Source organism: Poecilia reticulata, chromosome 16 (assembly GCF_904066995.2).
Source record: "Poecilia reticulata chromosome 16, P_reticulata-male-v2, whole genome shotgun sequence".
Lineage (NCBI taxonomy): Eukaryota > Metazoa > Chordata > Actinopteri > Cyprinodontiformes > Poeciliidae > Poecilia > Poecilia reticulata.
The window spans coordinates 6,339,556-6,354,924 of NC_088845.1; the positions used below are offsets into that span (position 1 = coordinate 6,339,556).

Sequence of the window (15,369 nt, forward strand, 5' to 3'; positions counted from 1 at the left end):
CAGCTTTAATATCATTAAATGTCACAAGATCAAACATCAAACCACAAGTGCAACCAATCAACTAAAGCAGCACACATCCATACACTTTTTTTCTCTCAATAAGGTTTACAAAAACCTTCTGTGGGTTGGAATAGTTGCAGGATTATATATAAAGTATTCACGCCCTTTTTCACATTTTGTCACATTACAACCAAAACATTCAACGTGTTTTATTGGATTCTTATGCGGTAGACCAATAAGAAAAACACATGATTGGGAATTTTGCTAAAAATGTTACATGGTTTTAAATGTTCTTGCATTTAAAAGTCTGAAAATCGTGGCTAAAAATTGAATTGAGAGTGTGGATCTCAGTGTAGCAACAGCTGAACTATGAAGAGAACATCGGTGAACAAAAACGCCAGTCAGAGTCAGCGGGAAGGTTAATGACGGTTTATATCAGGGCTAATCAAACGCCACTTTTTCATTTATTCAGTTCAGAGTTGAAGGAACTATGTACACTCTTAAGTGTGTTTGTAAAATAAACATGTTTCCACCATAGTTCACAACTGTTGATGCAAGGAGCGGCCATATTGAAATGACGGAAGTAGCCAACTTCCAGTCCAACTTCCAGTTGATTTTTCCCCCTGGCCAGGGGGACTCTGAGTGGATTTTACCAACATACCTGAGTTGCTTATCAAGTCTGTAGATCCCTCCTGGCTTCAGAGACTTATTTACTCAGCAATACCAGAACCAAAACTAAACCTTAATTAAGTTCAAAACAGCGTTTCAGCGCTCCCTGAAAACTTCTTATGTGAAGAAACTGATGGTTTATTTACATCAGGGATGAAAATATTTTTTGTTTAAAGATTTGATCAAAGACTAATGAACCATTTGAAGAACTTGTTTACACTTGAAATAGTTGAATTTTAACATCTGTTTTTCTTTTATGTGGTTACTTTATACTTTATTGTCCTTCTATCTTCCTTTGTGTAAATCACTCTGGATGTAAACATGATAACCTCCACTTTATTTTTCATTTATTCTTCACTTTGAATTTTGTTAAAACTTATGTAAGACTAATTTAATTCTAATTGAGCTGATTTGAACTTTAAGCGCAGCAAAAGAATTAAAACCGGATTATTTTCCTCTTTCCATAACGCCCTGAGATGACTTTCCACTCTTCATAAACAAACCCCTACTTTAACAGGACGACATAGCATAAAATACAGATCCATGATCAAAGCTATTGATTTTAAACGAGTTAAAGAGCAAAAAGTAAAATACATTTTTGTCGCATGTACTTCATTCTCAATTTCACAATAATTTCCACGGAGTGATATCTTTTAGCCACAATCCAAAGTGGGATGAAATTGTAGCAGGAAACATTTTGAAATGCGGTTATTAAGTCTGTCAGTGAATGAGATAAGAGGAATTATTATTAATTTATTGTTTATTAGCATTTATTATTGTTGTTTTTTATTATTATTATTTATCTGTTTAATATTTTGTGATTAGATAAGCGGCCAGATGAGACAAAAAGTAATTTGTAGCATTTAAACACATTTGTACACAATACTGCGGAGTTTAGAGGAAAATTAGTGTTTGCTCGTAAACAGAGCGGATGCGCGCGCAGCTTGACAACAGAACGAGCCGGGATGGCCTGCGTTCGCTGGTTGCCATAGTTACCCGTATTAACCTTATGTTAATGTTTTAACATTAGCTAGCGTGTTGTCAGTCAGCGGACTACATCTGTTTATCTCAGCGCGATAAAAAACTAGTTCTGCTACTTGGTGGATGAGGTGCGTTTAAGGACCCGCATTAGATGCAGGTGAGTCGATAAATGACGAGAGAAAATGGCCCCGAACGTCAGATATTAACTTGCTAGCAATTTTGATCACGGTAAACAACGGAATTCGTATTTAGCGTGCAAAAGACAAATAAAAGTATTTCTTAGTTTGTTTACAATGAAGATGTAGCTGCATCCATCAAGGCAGGTGATAAATTGAGCCTTAAAAAAATGCAGCGAATTGAAGGGAAAGTACAGAATCAATGTGCTAAAAATAAAACCTGATAACCGCAGGAGATCTGCGCTGGCTGCGAGTTGTAAATGATTTGATTACCCGAATTGTAAATAGTTTATTATTTATCTGTTTAGAATAGTTAGAATAATGAATTCTCGCCTGCGTTTTGAAGGAGACATGCGCAGTAGAGCGGCTGCTGACTCAGCGTGACGTCGACTGATAAACCCGAAAATTAATCATAACGCAAGGCGTTAGGGAAAAATTCAAGTCTTGTAACTTTTAAAAGGAGTAAATTAATATTATTTATATCTGTCCTTTTTAACTAATATTGTCATTATACTTATCAATATTGTGCTGTTTTATTAAACCAAGCACAAGCATGAAAAGGCATAAAAAAATGTAATCAGAAACAAATTATCAAATCCTAACAAGCCAGTAAAATTCGGAATCATTTATTCAGTTTGAATGTTTTTGCTCTTCATAAGGTTAAAGCAGGACGCGTTGCCCTTTAATGCGTTTAAAGGTACACACTAATTCCTCTCAGGACAGACATGCTTACATTTCTGTTGTCAGGACGGCAGCTGACAGTCAGGAGTTGGGGGCTGCAGTAGAACTAACAAGAGCACATTTGTGTGCGGTTACAAATACTGTTTGTTTAAATTTAAAGCCGAATGGAAAAACAGGGGAGCCCTCGACACTTGTGAAAAATCTGCAGTGGTAACGCAAAAAGAAAGAAAGAAAGAAAGAAAGAAAGAAAGAAAGAAAGAAAGAAAGAAAGAAAGCTGGATCCAATTCATGATCAGCAAGTTATGCCTGCAGGGGCTGGAAGGAAAAAAATTATAAACCTCAAATACCGTGTGAGGTGCCTCTAAGACAAATTAGCATGCACAATCACAACGTGGTGAAAGATGAGATCAAGACACTAAATTATTTTCAACTGGATTTGGTAACCGGATCCCATCCTTTGTGGGTTCTGTGGAGTCTTGGCAGGAGTCCCCGGCACCGGCCCTCGGGCGAAGGTGAATTTTAACATGCGCCCACATCGCCAGCTTTCTGCACTCTCTGCAGTGTTTAATTTATTTTAGCCTCACTTGGTGGAATCCATCAGACGGGATGAAGGACGAAAAGCTGCAGAAATGGTGGAGGGGGAGGAAAAATAAAGCTTTTTTCAAGAAACTTCATTAACCACTCTTAAAAGTTTTATTCAATTTGCAACTGTCCCCTGCCTCAGGTTTCAAATCAATTGCAAAAAAAACAACGAGAAAAAGTCATCTCCAGGCAGAAAAACGCCAGCTAACGAGCCGTCAGTGTGCATTACTGCATGAGCTGAACAGTCTGGGTATAGGCTTATTGTTACGGTAAGACAAGACTAACACTTATTTACAGATCACTCATATTTGCAAGGCAGATCAGATTTCCTGGCACCTGGTTGAGTCAAACACTTAATTACAGCGTAATTTACATTTTAAACAGTAGGAACCAATCAGGCGCAGACTTAAAAGTTCAACAGTGCAAATCAAAGCTTCAGGCTGCTCCTGCAAAGAGACAAAACATGGAATGTTAACAGTTTATTTTTTTACTTTTTCAGTCAATTTCCATAATCAAGACGCAGTGAAGTGAAACAGTATTTGTCTCCAGAGATTTCTTCTTTTTTTTTTTGTCACACCCAAAGGTTTCAAATCATACAACTAGAGGTTATATCAAAGGTAATAGAAAATGTATGAATTTATGTATTAAACTGAAAAAAACAAGTCCCAAGTCATTCTCAGTAATACGTCAACAATGAAACCATTTATCAAAATCTTTGGAAATTACTTAAATAGAACATGAAGTAGGCCAAAAGTCTAAAGAAATTCAATAAAAGGGAAAATCACAGACATTTATTTATTGGTAAAGAGTTAGAAACCCTTTTCAAACATGGTGGTTGTGTGATTATCTGGGGCTTTTATGATCTGAAATATATAATCAAATCCGCATCTGAATGCTTCAAAAAACAAGACAAAGATTGTTGAGTGGCCTAGTCAAATTCTGTAATGGTCTGGATGCTGTCATGGCTGCTGGTTAGACTTAAAAACAATAAATGTTTCTGGTACAGAGTGAGAAAAAAATCCCTCCACAATGTTGGATGTTAACGCAAATGCTGCATGCTTGTAGAGCATTTTCCCCTAAATGAATCATAAATGTAAAATATACATGTATATATTTTATTATTTACTGAGGTTATGTTTGATATTGAAAAAAATCAGATTTATGTGTGACGAAAAACTACAAACAAGAAATCTGCAACGGTTCAAATACTTATTCAAAGCACTGCATTTTGTCCTTTTTTTTTTTGTCATTTATCAATAAAACTTTCATCGAATGTCCTCAGTTCTTCAAATTTACACGATGCCTGTGCAGCTATTTGTTTTTTTCACTCCTCTGCGTTTGTACACTCGTTTAGCGTCGTCGTGTGACGGTGGCGGCGGATCATCCGACAGCAGTTCCCTCTGAGGAAGCTCCAGGGGCGGATAGGGGTTGGCGTCCATCATAAGTGAGCGTGCTCGGAGCTCTGGTCGCTGTCATGACTGTCCTCGTTGGCTAAGGAGTCCGTCGAATGATGCAGCGCGGCGATGCCGGAGAACTCCGACGGCAGAAGCGTTCCTTTTTTCACGTTCACCAGTTCCGTCTCGCGAGCTGCCGCCCCCTGCTGGCCGCCTTTCACTCTTTTCCACTTCATCCTCCGGTTCTGGAACCACACCTTCACCTGCAAGAGGGAGCAAAGCGTTAAAGCCATGGGAATCCTCCATTGGAGCTACTACCATGCTATGCGTTTTAGAGTCTTTGTAGGTGAAAAATTCAGAAATGAGACAAAATTTGAGTTTCAAAAGTTGAAAATTAGCTTTAAAATTTTTTTTTTCATTTTTAGATTAATCTTAGAAAATGTCTAAAAAATAATAATAATTCTGAGTTTGAAAAGTCAAAAAATTGCTAGAGAAAACGAAGTTTTGAGATTATTCTTAAAAATGTTCAACAAAAAACAAGGACATTTCTGAGCTCCAAGTGTCAAAAATGTGCTAGAAAAAACCCTGGAAAGAAAACAAAAACATGTCTGAGTTTGAACAGTGGAAAATTTGGTAGAAAAAATTTTGAGATTAATCTCAGAAATTTTCTAGAAAAAAAAGAAAACAAGGACATTCGTGAGCTTGAAAATGTGAAAACTTTTTAGAAATTTTCAAAAATTTTGAGAATAATCTCAGAATTTGTCTAGTTAAGTCGAAAGGTAAGCTTTTTTCCAGCAGATTTTCAACTCTAGCAAATCAGAAATTTTCTTGTTTTTCCAAAAAAAACCCTGAAATTAAGCTAAAAATTTCTGAAAAATTTCTAGCAAATTTTTGACTTTTCAATCTGAGAAATGTTTTTGTTTTCCTAGAAAATTTCTAAGATGAATCTTAAAATTTTTGAGGTTTCTGGTGGAAATGTATACCTCCTTTTTTCCTTCCTCATCTAGAATAATAGCCCTAATACACCAGCGTAATTTCTGGTCTCGAACTGATGAATAAATAAATAAAAATAAATCTCCCTTTCTGTTATAGGGTTTTACAGATGATACCAGGATGAACCAAAATAATAAAGTTTTACAATTTACCTTCAAGTGTGCAAGACAAGGTATCATAAATATCATTTAGTTAAAAAAATAAAGCAAAAAGTGAAACGTTTTCCATGAAAAACAAGGTGATAAATTGCCTAGCAGTAGCTACAACCTTTAGTGGGAATAACTGCTGTTTTCTGTATGACCTTATCATCCCCACACTGTCCTTCAGTGTGTTTGCACATTAATAAACATTTCTGTAAATATTCCATCTTAGTCAAATAGGTTAATTTTCAGCTGACACGAGAAAACAATAATTATGAGCGTGAAATAAAAAAGGAGCGAATGATCACACACTTGACCATCTCAGAGGTTTGCAGATTTTTGCTCCTTTCAGGTCAAATCACTGAACTTTGGTTGTGATTAGAAAACCTCGATTTCTTTCTTCGTAGGGAAGATTTGGAGAAATTCTCCTGCAGGTCGAAGGCCTCACTCCTGACCCTGGGCGAGGAGTTCAGGGTCAGCTCGGAAACTGCAGCATCCTCTGGCCCGACAGCTACAAAGCAAACCCAGTTCCCCCGCCTCCATAAATGTCAGCTGGTGTGAAGTCTGTTCTGCCTGACGACGGTGCCGGTCCAAATGGGTCTGGTCTGTCCAAAGCACATTCCTTCTGAGGTCTATTGGTCCTTTTTTAATTGTCCTGTCAGGAACTTTAACATCGATCATGTGAATTTTTGAGGCCTGTAGAGAATGAAATGACGATCTTGGGTTTTTGCCACTGCTCTCAGAATTGTACGATCTTAGCTTGTAAAGAACATTTGTCGCTTAAAAAACACTTTTATGTCTATTTGAGGTTAACTTTGACCTTTTGACCCTTCCCAGATTGATGGGGATGCAGCATGTTTCATTTTCACATCTGCCTTGCATTTTTTTATTTAAAAGGTTTTGTTTTTATAGCTTCTAGATGCAGTCATCAAATTTCTCCAAAACTTAACAGCATGAATCAATCCTTGTGACCAATTGATTTTATTACCAAGCTGTTACCTTGGATTTTTATTTTTATTTTGTAATTTCTCTGAGCTTCACTGTCTGAATTGGCAGACCACATGAACTGATCTGAAATATTTTCCTTTCAAATAAAAATTTTCCCTGCATAACAATTTTATGTGAGATGACCTCATGACCTCATAGCCCTTCCTAAATTGATCTTTAATTTTGAAATTGATTAGATTTCAAAATTCTGAGATTATTCTCAAAATTTTTGAAAATTTCTAAAAAGTTTTCACATTTTCAAGCTCACAAATGTCCTTGTTTTCTTTTTTTTTTTCTTTTAGAAAATTTCTGAGATTAATCTTAAAATGTCTGAGTTTTTTTCTACCACATTTTCCAGTGTTCAAACTCAGACATGTTTTTGTTTTCTTTCCAGAAAATTTCTGAGACTGATCTCAACATTTGAGGGGTTTTGGAGAAATCTAATCAATTTCTGTCCAGCATGAATCAGACCACTGGGCCAACCAATTTAATTGCTAATCTTTACGAAGAGCCCTACATCCTGAGAAGAACCTGTTGGGTTTTTGGCAATTTCTCTGAGCTTCACTGTCTGAATTGGCAGACCACCTGAACTGATCAGAAATATTTTCCTTTCAAATAAAAATTTTCCCTGCAGAACAATTTAATCTGACATGACCTCATGACCTTATAACCCTTCCAAGATTGATGGAAAGCAGCAATTGCTTCTCTGATCTGGACGTTCCTCAGCAGAAAACTGATTTTATCAACATTTATGATGATCAACTAACAAACTACATCTGCAAACATACATAATTTGCACAACCATTTTGTTTTTGTTGTTTAAATGACGCCCATTCTGATGTGTTTGCGTCTTTTTCTTTGATTTAAACTTGTGAGGCGTTGGGATTGAACGGGGTGTACTTTCTTTACCCGATGCCTTTATATGTGGACATGCGGCTCCACTTGCCACGGGGCGTCTACCTGTTTTTCCCTGACTCAACAGTCTCTCCCGTACTTGATGATTAAGCTGTTGCTTAAAACGGTTTACACATCGAGCTGCAGAGAGCTGCCTCCGGGCCCCGGAGGGCGGGAGGAGAGTCCCCTTTGACACAGGGGGAGGTGGGTTTATTTTTGGGGAGCGGAGCCATCACATGGTCAGGAAGTTAGCCGACAACGCAAACGTTTGTCTTGAGCGGGCGGGGCGCCGAGTATCTGAGCGGATTCTTTACAAGCCTGAGGCGGCGACACATTTCTGGCTCTGATGTCACACAAACCCATCGCTTTCGAAGCAAACTGGGGAAATTCGGATTCTCTGACGGAGTCTGAACGACCCGACCTCACGTGTACGATGACGCCGATCTGCATCAAAAACTCAGAGGTCTGTGGACCAAAAATGAGCCACTAAACACATTTCAGCAACATAAAATCTACCAGTAAAAACAGCACAGCGTGAGCAGAGAGGCAGAAATTAAACAATCTGCTCCAATTTTATTTTAATAGGAGTAATAGGCTTTAGATTTTAACACTAAAGTGGTAATATTACCAGGGTTAGGCTGGATTTTCTGTTAACTTCTGCCAGGATCTAAAATGGTCAGACTTCACCATGTGAGATGTTTCTGCTTTCTGACGCCTCTTCAAAAATAATCCAGCTTTCACAGCCATTAAAAATCCATCGAATTTCTCCAGACGGCTCACGCAGCATAAATCAGGCCAACCGATTCTAATGCCAGTATTTACCTCAGAGTCCCCTGCTGCGTGCGCTCACACACAGGCAACGTATGGCGCAATATGCATGCACATTTTGATGCCACTGGAAGATTAATTGCAACAATGTGGGAGAGCGCTGCAGGATGGCAAACTCTGTGCCCTCAGCTAGCACGCTGGCTAAATAGGAGTTTTCTTTCTTCTCGGCTTCTGAGACTTTGTAATTTGAGCCGACAGGGGAGCGTTACTTCAAAACTTTATGAAGCATGTGACGTTTTCCAAGCTGGACTTTGCAGGTGTCTTTGCAGAGCTTTGTTTTACTTTGAAAATCCCTTAAAACCTGCCAGAAAAGATGGATTTTTCTAAGTCATGATATGAAAATCTTGAATCTGTACAGCGACCTTCTGCTTTTAGTACTCCAGGATCTAAATGAAGAAAAGGAAATGATAAGTAGAGCTTCTCTATTATTATTTTTTCCCCCATTGGACATTTTATTTAATAAAATTAGGAAACTTACATCTATATTTATTCTGATTTGTCTTGTGAAAAGCAGATGTTATCCTGTCATTGGTTGAGAAATCTTGCTAATTCTAGCTAAAAGGTTCAAATTTAGTGGAAATACAAAGAATTTTAATTTGAAAGGTATTTTGCTTTTTAAAAAAATTTCAAATTCTTCCACATTGAATCTTAGTTTTCTGGTGCTTTAACATCACTTTAGACAAGTTAAATACGTATTTTAGCCTCACATTTTGAAGACAGATTCTTTTTCTTCCCTTCCTTTTTGGTATCCAAACATTCATTTTTGGTTTTTTAGCTGCTGGTTCTTTATTTTTACCTCCTCGTTGATATGAAACACTTTCCGTCACTGGCCAACTTTCAGTCGTCCAGGATCATCTCTATTGCTTCTGTTGAAACGTTTTTGGAAATACACATGCAGATGCATCTGTAGTTTCTTTGGCTACGCATCAGACATCCTTCTGCCTGTCTGAGATAAGGGATATATTTTAGTTTTAGCGTTCAGTGCAGGTGGAGTTTTCCGCAGAAAGAAGCAAATGACTTCCTTCTGACAAATGTCACTGTAACAGAGAGAAAACTAGAGAGAATCTGCCAGTTTTAGTAAGTTTAAGTGTTTTTTTAAAGTGTTTTTTAGTGTTGAAATTAAACTTCTATTGTTTAAATTTAACACAAAAGTTGGATTAAGCTTTTTAAATATCAAGTATTATTCCAGCTCAGTGTGTTTTGAGGACTATGCTTGTTATAGCTAAGAAACTGAAGAGGATTAAAGATGCAGGTTTTTAAGAACTTTCCAGAGATTTTCTACTTCTGATCATCGATAAAAATATAAATCGACAAATAGTCTACATAGAAGCTGATTAAGTAGCCAGTTTGGACGAAATAAATTGGTATATTTAATATATATATATATATATATATATATATATATATATATATATATATATATATATATATATATATATATAATATTTTCTAAAAACTGCTACACCTGTTACAATTACATAATTTCTCCTTAGAAATAATGAATAACATCTGGTTTAAGATGCGACTCCAGCAACCAGAGCTGGTCGTCTAATTTATGAGGTCCGTTGCCATGGCTACTCTATAAAACGACGAGTGGGTGTGCCATGCTACTTTCTACATACTGCTGATAGTAAAAAAGTGAAGGTGCTGCGTGCCATTATTACCATTAACTGTTGCATTGGTTTGGTGTGGAGAGCTTCACATAGCAGCTTAATCTGCACAGTTTATACTGAAAGGGAGAAATGTGCCAGTGTGGAGTTTGGTCTCCTCTAACCAACATAGAGAAACAGACAAAGATGCTGTAGCTGAACCAAAGGTCCTGTCCTCCAGCTTTTGAGATTATTAGGAATATTTTAGACCTTTTCCTTCTGAATAAATACGTTTTGATGCCGTGCTAAATCTAAAGTTTGAAAAACACCAGCAGAGATGTTGGCCACTGCTTGAAGCATTCACTTTTGGAGTAATTAGGAATAATCCAAAAAATATAAAGAAGGATGATCTAAAGGAAATGGTGTCAAACTCATTTTTATTTTGGGTCATATCGAGACTGTAAATACCAAATGTATCAATAAAACCCACTAAAAACTGTTAAAATACTGTATTTGCAGTTGATGGGTAATTTTAAAAAATTAAATTCATCATCTTTTCACATTCAGCAGTTCACAACTGGCCACATAAAAATCTATGGCGGGCCGTAGTTGGCCCCCGAACCTCGAGTTTGATACACGTGATCCAAAGGAACCAATATCCAGATCATTTCCTCCAGTGGACTGGATCACATGACATCAAGTCAAAGCAAACATGTTTACCTTTTAGATTTGCCTCCAAGGCATCAGCTAAAAACTCCTGATGAATTTTTACGTTGGATCTGCGGTCCGTCTAACCACCAAAATCACTGGCGGCGCGTCAACTAGGTGTGAGTTACGGCTTCCTAAAGGGTGTCAGAACGACAAGCCGCGCGCCGCTTCCTTCCTCCAACCGTTTGTCTCCTGTTATTTATTTCACCTGCCTGCGTTTTACAGCGAGCGGCCCACGCTCGGAGAGGGGAAGCGGCTTGCTAGACAGCACTTCCTTCAACCTCGTCTGCAGCCCGCCTGAAAGAATAGACGGGAACATCTGGAATATGATCGTCCAATGACGCAGCCACATCTGGAGCTCAATGAGCCCCCGCAACAGAGTTACCAAAACACAGTAGCGAGTGAAAAGCCTTCCTGTAGTCCTGAGGGCGCCTCTGTTTTCACAACATGGCATTAATGTGCTAATGGAGGGTTCGGTAAGGCCTGAGCCCGGGGGTGAGCGGGGACGTACTTGTCTCTCGGTGAGGTCGAGGTTCACGGCGATCTCGTAGCGCCTTAGCCGGGTCAGGTAGTTGTGGTGGGCGAACTCGGCCTCCAGCTCGCGGATTTGCTCCTTGGTGAACGCCGTCCTCTCCTTCCTGGGCTTGCTGCTCACGTCTGGCTTGTAGTTCCCGTCCTGGGACTCTGAAATCAAACACCACACTGGGGTTTCTCTTAAGCTCAGGGCAGAAAGTGAAAACGAAGACAGGTGCAAGACAAAAGGTGTCTGTCAAGCTCAACTGTCCAGTTGTTGTTTATAAAGCTTCAGAGTGGATGGAAGGACTTGCTTTTTTCCCCCTGAAGTTTATCAGAAAAACTAAACAGGAAACGGTACTTCCAGACTCTCTGTTTGCTTTCTTTTTAGATTTGTTTTGAAAGTTGTTCACAATCAGCGAAAAAATGAGTCCCCTAAGAACACAAGGACTCTGAAGTAAGGCCTGAATTTAATACAAGAAAAACAAATTGTTCACTTGCATGAGACATAAAGGAAAAACTTTAATATCCAGCATCGTTTGAGTTCGGCACAGCTGCTTTTCTTTGCTCATGCACTTCAAAATGAGCTCCAAATTGTTAATTTGCCTTTCAAATCTTCCCTGTTTTATAGCGTTTTCTGCGGCTTCGCTGGACTCGCTTCACATGCACATACCAGTCTTAAAGGAAGCAACAATCGCCATGGAAACTCAGCAATGGTTCGGTTCTGCAGCGTGCGCTAATCCAACAGGTCTGCGTCAAGCTAAACTGTAAATAGTCCTGCAGACACATCTAAGGTTTCTTCTCCTGCAGACGAAGGAAGCCCTGTTGGTGCTGTCTTTCTGTCTAATTAGAAGAACGGCTTTTACATACCACCTAAACAGCCAGAGGGAAAGATGCAGAGGCCGACTGAGAAGCCAAGACAAACAAACACAGACGTAAACTGCAAGAATTCCCACATAAATTTTGTAAAATTAAACATGGTATTGCTTCTCCCCGCAGCTCGTGCCTGGCTCCCCTCTGACCCGGCTTTCCCCTCCCTGTAATTTTAAACCGAGCAGCAAGTTGCCGATCCTGAAGCGGGGCCTTCAGACAATCTGACCTGCTGCCTTTCCTTTACACAGACATTGCGTAAAAGAAGGGGGGAAAAAAAAAAAAAGAATAAAATGAAAGCAGAAGACAGACAGCCGCTTTAGAGCAGGCGGGCCTGCAGTTAAAACGAGCGGGGGAGCTTTTATGGCACCGCCGCTGCACCACACCAATTAGGTCCCCGCTGTAACTTTCATCTGTCCACAAAAAAGGAGGAATAATGCGGGCAAAGCACACACACCCAGACGGGGCATGCCGTTTGAGGCTGCCAAATGAACCTGGCAAAGTTCAGCAGGGATCTTCAGGGGAAACGACAGAAGAATAGATCCTCGAAAGTAAAACCCTCTGCTGTAAAATTTGTGTTTTTTAAATTTATTTTGTTCTCAAATTCAAGCAAACCGAACTCAAAGTGGCTTTAGGAAGATTCCTACTCGTCATTCCTGCTTTTGTAGACAACAATGCCTCAACAAATTAAAGCCATTTTATTGTCCCACTCTGAAAATCTGGTATTTTTTTAAAGGACAACCACTCCCTTGACAGCCCTATAAACTGGGGATAGACACCCGAAGCCTCGCATGCCCAAGAAAAAAATGAGCAGGTTGCCCTGAAACCAGACACCCTGACTCATCTCATTAGCTCAGCCTGCAGCCGAGCTCGAGGAAACAGCCTCAACTGGGTACCGGCAGCAGAACCCGTTCAGATCGGAGGGGGGAAAATGAATTCTCGGGTTTGGTTTTCATTTCTGCATCTAAATTCAAGTTTCCCCTGCAGCTCCTGGTCCAGATGCTGAAACCCAATCAGAGCTGCATCTCATGCGAAAGGCAGCGGCCTGATATTTAGACAGCTGACTGAGGCGGCGGCACAGCCAGCCTCCATAATCAGAGTGATTGGTCGCACGGCGGCGAGGACGCGCCGCTCCTCTGAGGCTGCGGGGGAAAGCGGGACCTGGAAGAAGCAGAAGCTCGGTTTTCGAAGCAGCAGAGGAAAATTCGAGGTAGTTTGTGGAATTAGTGGATTAAACGTGTGATTGCACCGCTTTCCATGAGGATAACAGATCATTCAGCAGAAGACAAACAAAACGATGAGCTTGGGTTTCATGATTGAGCCATTTTTCCTTGCGCTGCAGTAAATTGTTGGATAAATTTGAAATCTAATTGTTCCCAGTTGTTTTTGTTTTCAGGCCTGTTCAAATAAAACCAGCCAGAAAATGCAGAAAAATATAGAGAAAACAAACTTTATAAATTAGATCGTGTTGTGGCATATTGATAATAAAGGAGCTGGTTTGTTGGTTTCATGATTGCGATTATTTTGTGCTGCCCATTTGATGATGCACATGGAAGTGAAGTGACACGTTTATTGCCAAAAATCAACTCAAATTAACATTTTGTTGTTTTCACAATAAAATCCCACAAAATGTCCTGATAACATTTTAGTCTCCTGCCAAGTTCGCCTGCAATTTGAGCAAAAACATCAGACAAAAATCAGTGGTTTTGACAATAAACACACCTTCTAAAAGGATTCAGCAGATCAGTTGTGAGGATTTCAGTGTTTAACCGGACAGAAGGAGCAGGGAGGAGTCGTTTCCCTGAAGCTCTGACTAACATCACGTTCCCAGCAAGCGGCTCGGTGACCCAAACCTGACCGTTTGTCATCAAAATGATTGATTATCTTGGTGGGAAAAGTTCTGCAGGTCTTCCAGGTGAAATTTGGATAAAACTGGTTCAAGTTTATTCAAAATAAAAAAGAGTTGAACCTGTTGGTTTGTTTTTAAAAGCTTGTATAAACAGCTAATTGCAAATTGATTTAAGTAAATTAATTTATTAAAATTTCCCTGCTTTAAAAAATTATTAATTTAAAACACGTATTAAATTGGCGTTAAAAGGGGAATATTTAAGATTTATTTTCAAATGCTAATAAATCTTTATTTTTATTTTTTTTTAATAGTCCCACCTACCGTCTAGAATTTCCTAGACTATTGTATATTTTTAAGAAACGCCCCAAACTGTGATTTATATTAACCACAAGATTTAAACAGGAAAAGCAGGAAAAGTCTGCATCTGCCGGGCGTTTAGTGCGGCACGAGGCGCCGCTGCTGCCCTTTTACAATCCATGACATCAATTCTTTACCGTGCACCTCATTTTCTGCCCTCTGAAGAGTGTCGCAACAAACCAGATGTGATTTTTTTTTTTTTAAAGCAAAACACGGCGGCGGTAGTAAGAAGTGCCTCTGCAGTTGTGATATGGCCTTTTGCCCCGCGCTTCGGTGCGCCTGCAGCCTGAATCAGCCAACACCTACAAACTGCTTCTCAGACACGCTTTTTGTTTTTCTATCCGAGCTGCAGAGCTCCCAACAGCTGAGCTGTTGAATGATCCTGACTGACGCGTACAGATGTTTGTGGTATCCTGGAGCTCTGGCTGGAAAAAGCTGATATTTATTGTAAAAGCGTTTCCCTTTCAAAAAGATCTCCAAAGAATTTCAACATCAGTCTTTTTGTTTTTCAATGTGTCAAAGCGGATTATTTTCCCCAGCAGACATGTGGGAATAGGAAGAAATTACTCCTGTTTGCTTCCTTTTTCTCCCAGAATTCATCTTACCTGAGCTGTCGCTTTTCCTCTTGCCGTTCCTCTTCTCCGCTTCAGCGGGTGACAGAGTCTGCCTGCCGAAGTCTGCAGGCACACAGGAAGCCCCCGTCGGGGTGCTGCCGCTGCCCAGAGTCGGGGTGCTGGCGCACATGCTGGGTGGCCCGGGGTGGCCCAGGTCCGGCGGCGTGGGCCCGTTCTCATGGGACGACAGGGAATGCGGGTGGCAAAGGCCGTGGCGTGAGCCGCCGCCAGGTGACGGCATCTGTGGGATGTGCCAGGATCCGTGGTGCTGAGGCTGGTGGTGGTGATGCTGCTGGGAGGGCAGGTGGCTCCGGTGGTGGTGGTGCTGGCCGGGAAACAGGCCGTCGTCGCCCGAGTAGCTGGAGATGACGCACGGGGACGGCGAGGACGTGGAGGAGGAGGACGAGGAAGAGGCCAGGTCGGGGTAGGAGATGTGATCCGAGCGTCCGTGGAGAGTCAGGGGGGACTGGGTGAAGGCGGGATGCAGGGCCTGCGCCGGGGCGTGGGGGCTGCGCAGGCAGCCGAACAGCGTGTGATCCATGGA

At 40.3% G+C, this 15,369-nt stretch overlaps 2 protein-coding genes across 2 annotated transcripts in view; both read right to left on the reverse strand.

The window, feature by feature from the left end:
- Window positions 1–3,177: 3,177 nt before the first annotated feature.
- On the reverse strand, window positions 3,178–15,366 carry meox2a (mesenchyme homeobox 2a). Its single transcript, XM_017309633.2, has 3 exons — window positions 14,817–15,366; window positions 11,134–11,306; window positions 3,178–4,746 (listed from the first exon to the last, which is right to left on the reverse strand). Exons 1-3 carry the CDS (start codon window positions 15,364–15,366, stop codon window positions 4,528–4,530), a joined length of 942 nt encoding a protein of 313 aa, XP_017165122.1. The 3' UTR covers window positions 3,178–4,527.
- Window positions 11,290–15,369, reverse strand: part of crppa (CDP-L-ribitol pyrophosphorylase A) — an 86,382-nt gene continuing 82,302 nt past the window's right edge. The window contains exon 11 of the mRNA XM_081616739.1: window positions 11,290–11,306. The gene's annotated coding sequence lies outside the window, so the exon portion shown is untranslated. The remainder of the gene's footprint in view (window positions 11,307–15,369) is intronic.

Bases quoted from the DNA above. Each gene is read 5' to 3' on its own strand.
- meox2a (XM_017309633.2), bottom strand. From the start codon at position 15,366: ATGGATCACACGCTGTTCGGCTGCCTGCGCAGCCCCCACGCCCCGGCG. The intron at 11,307-14,816 runs GTAAGATGAATT...GTTTGATTTCAG, and splicing joins GAGGAAAAGCGACAGCTCAG to AGTCCCAGGACGGGAACTAC. The intron at 4,747-11,133 runs GTACGTCCCCGC...TCCCTCTTGCAG, and splicing joins TCGACCTCACCGAGAGACAA to GTGAAGGTGTGGTTCCAGAA.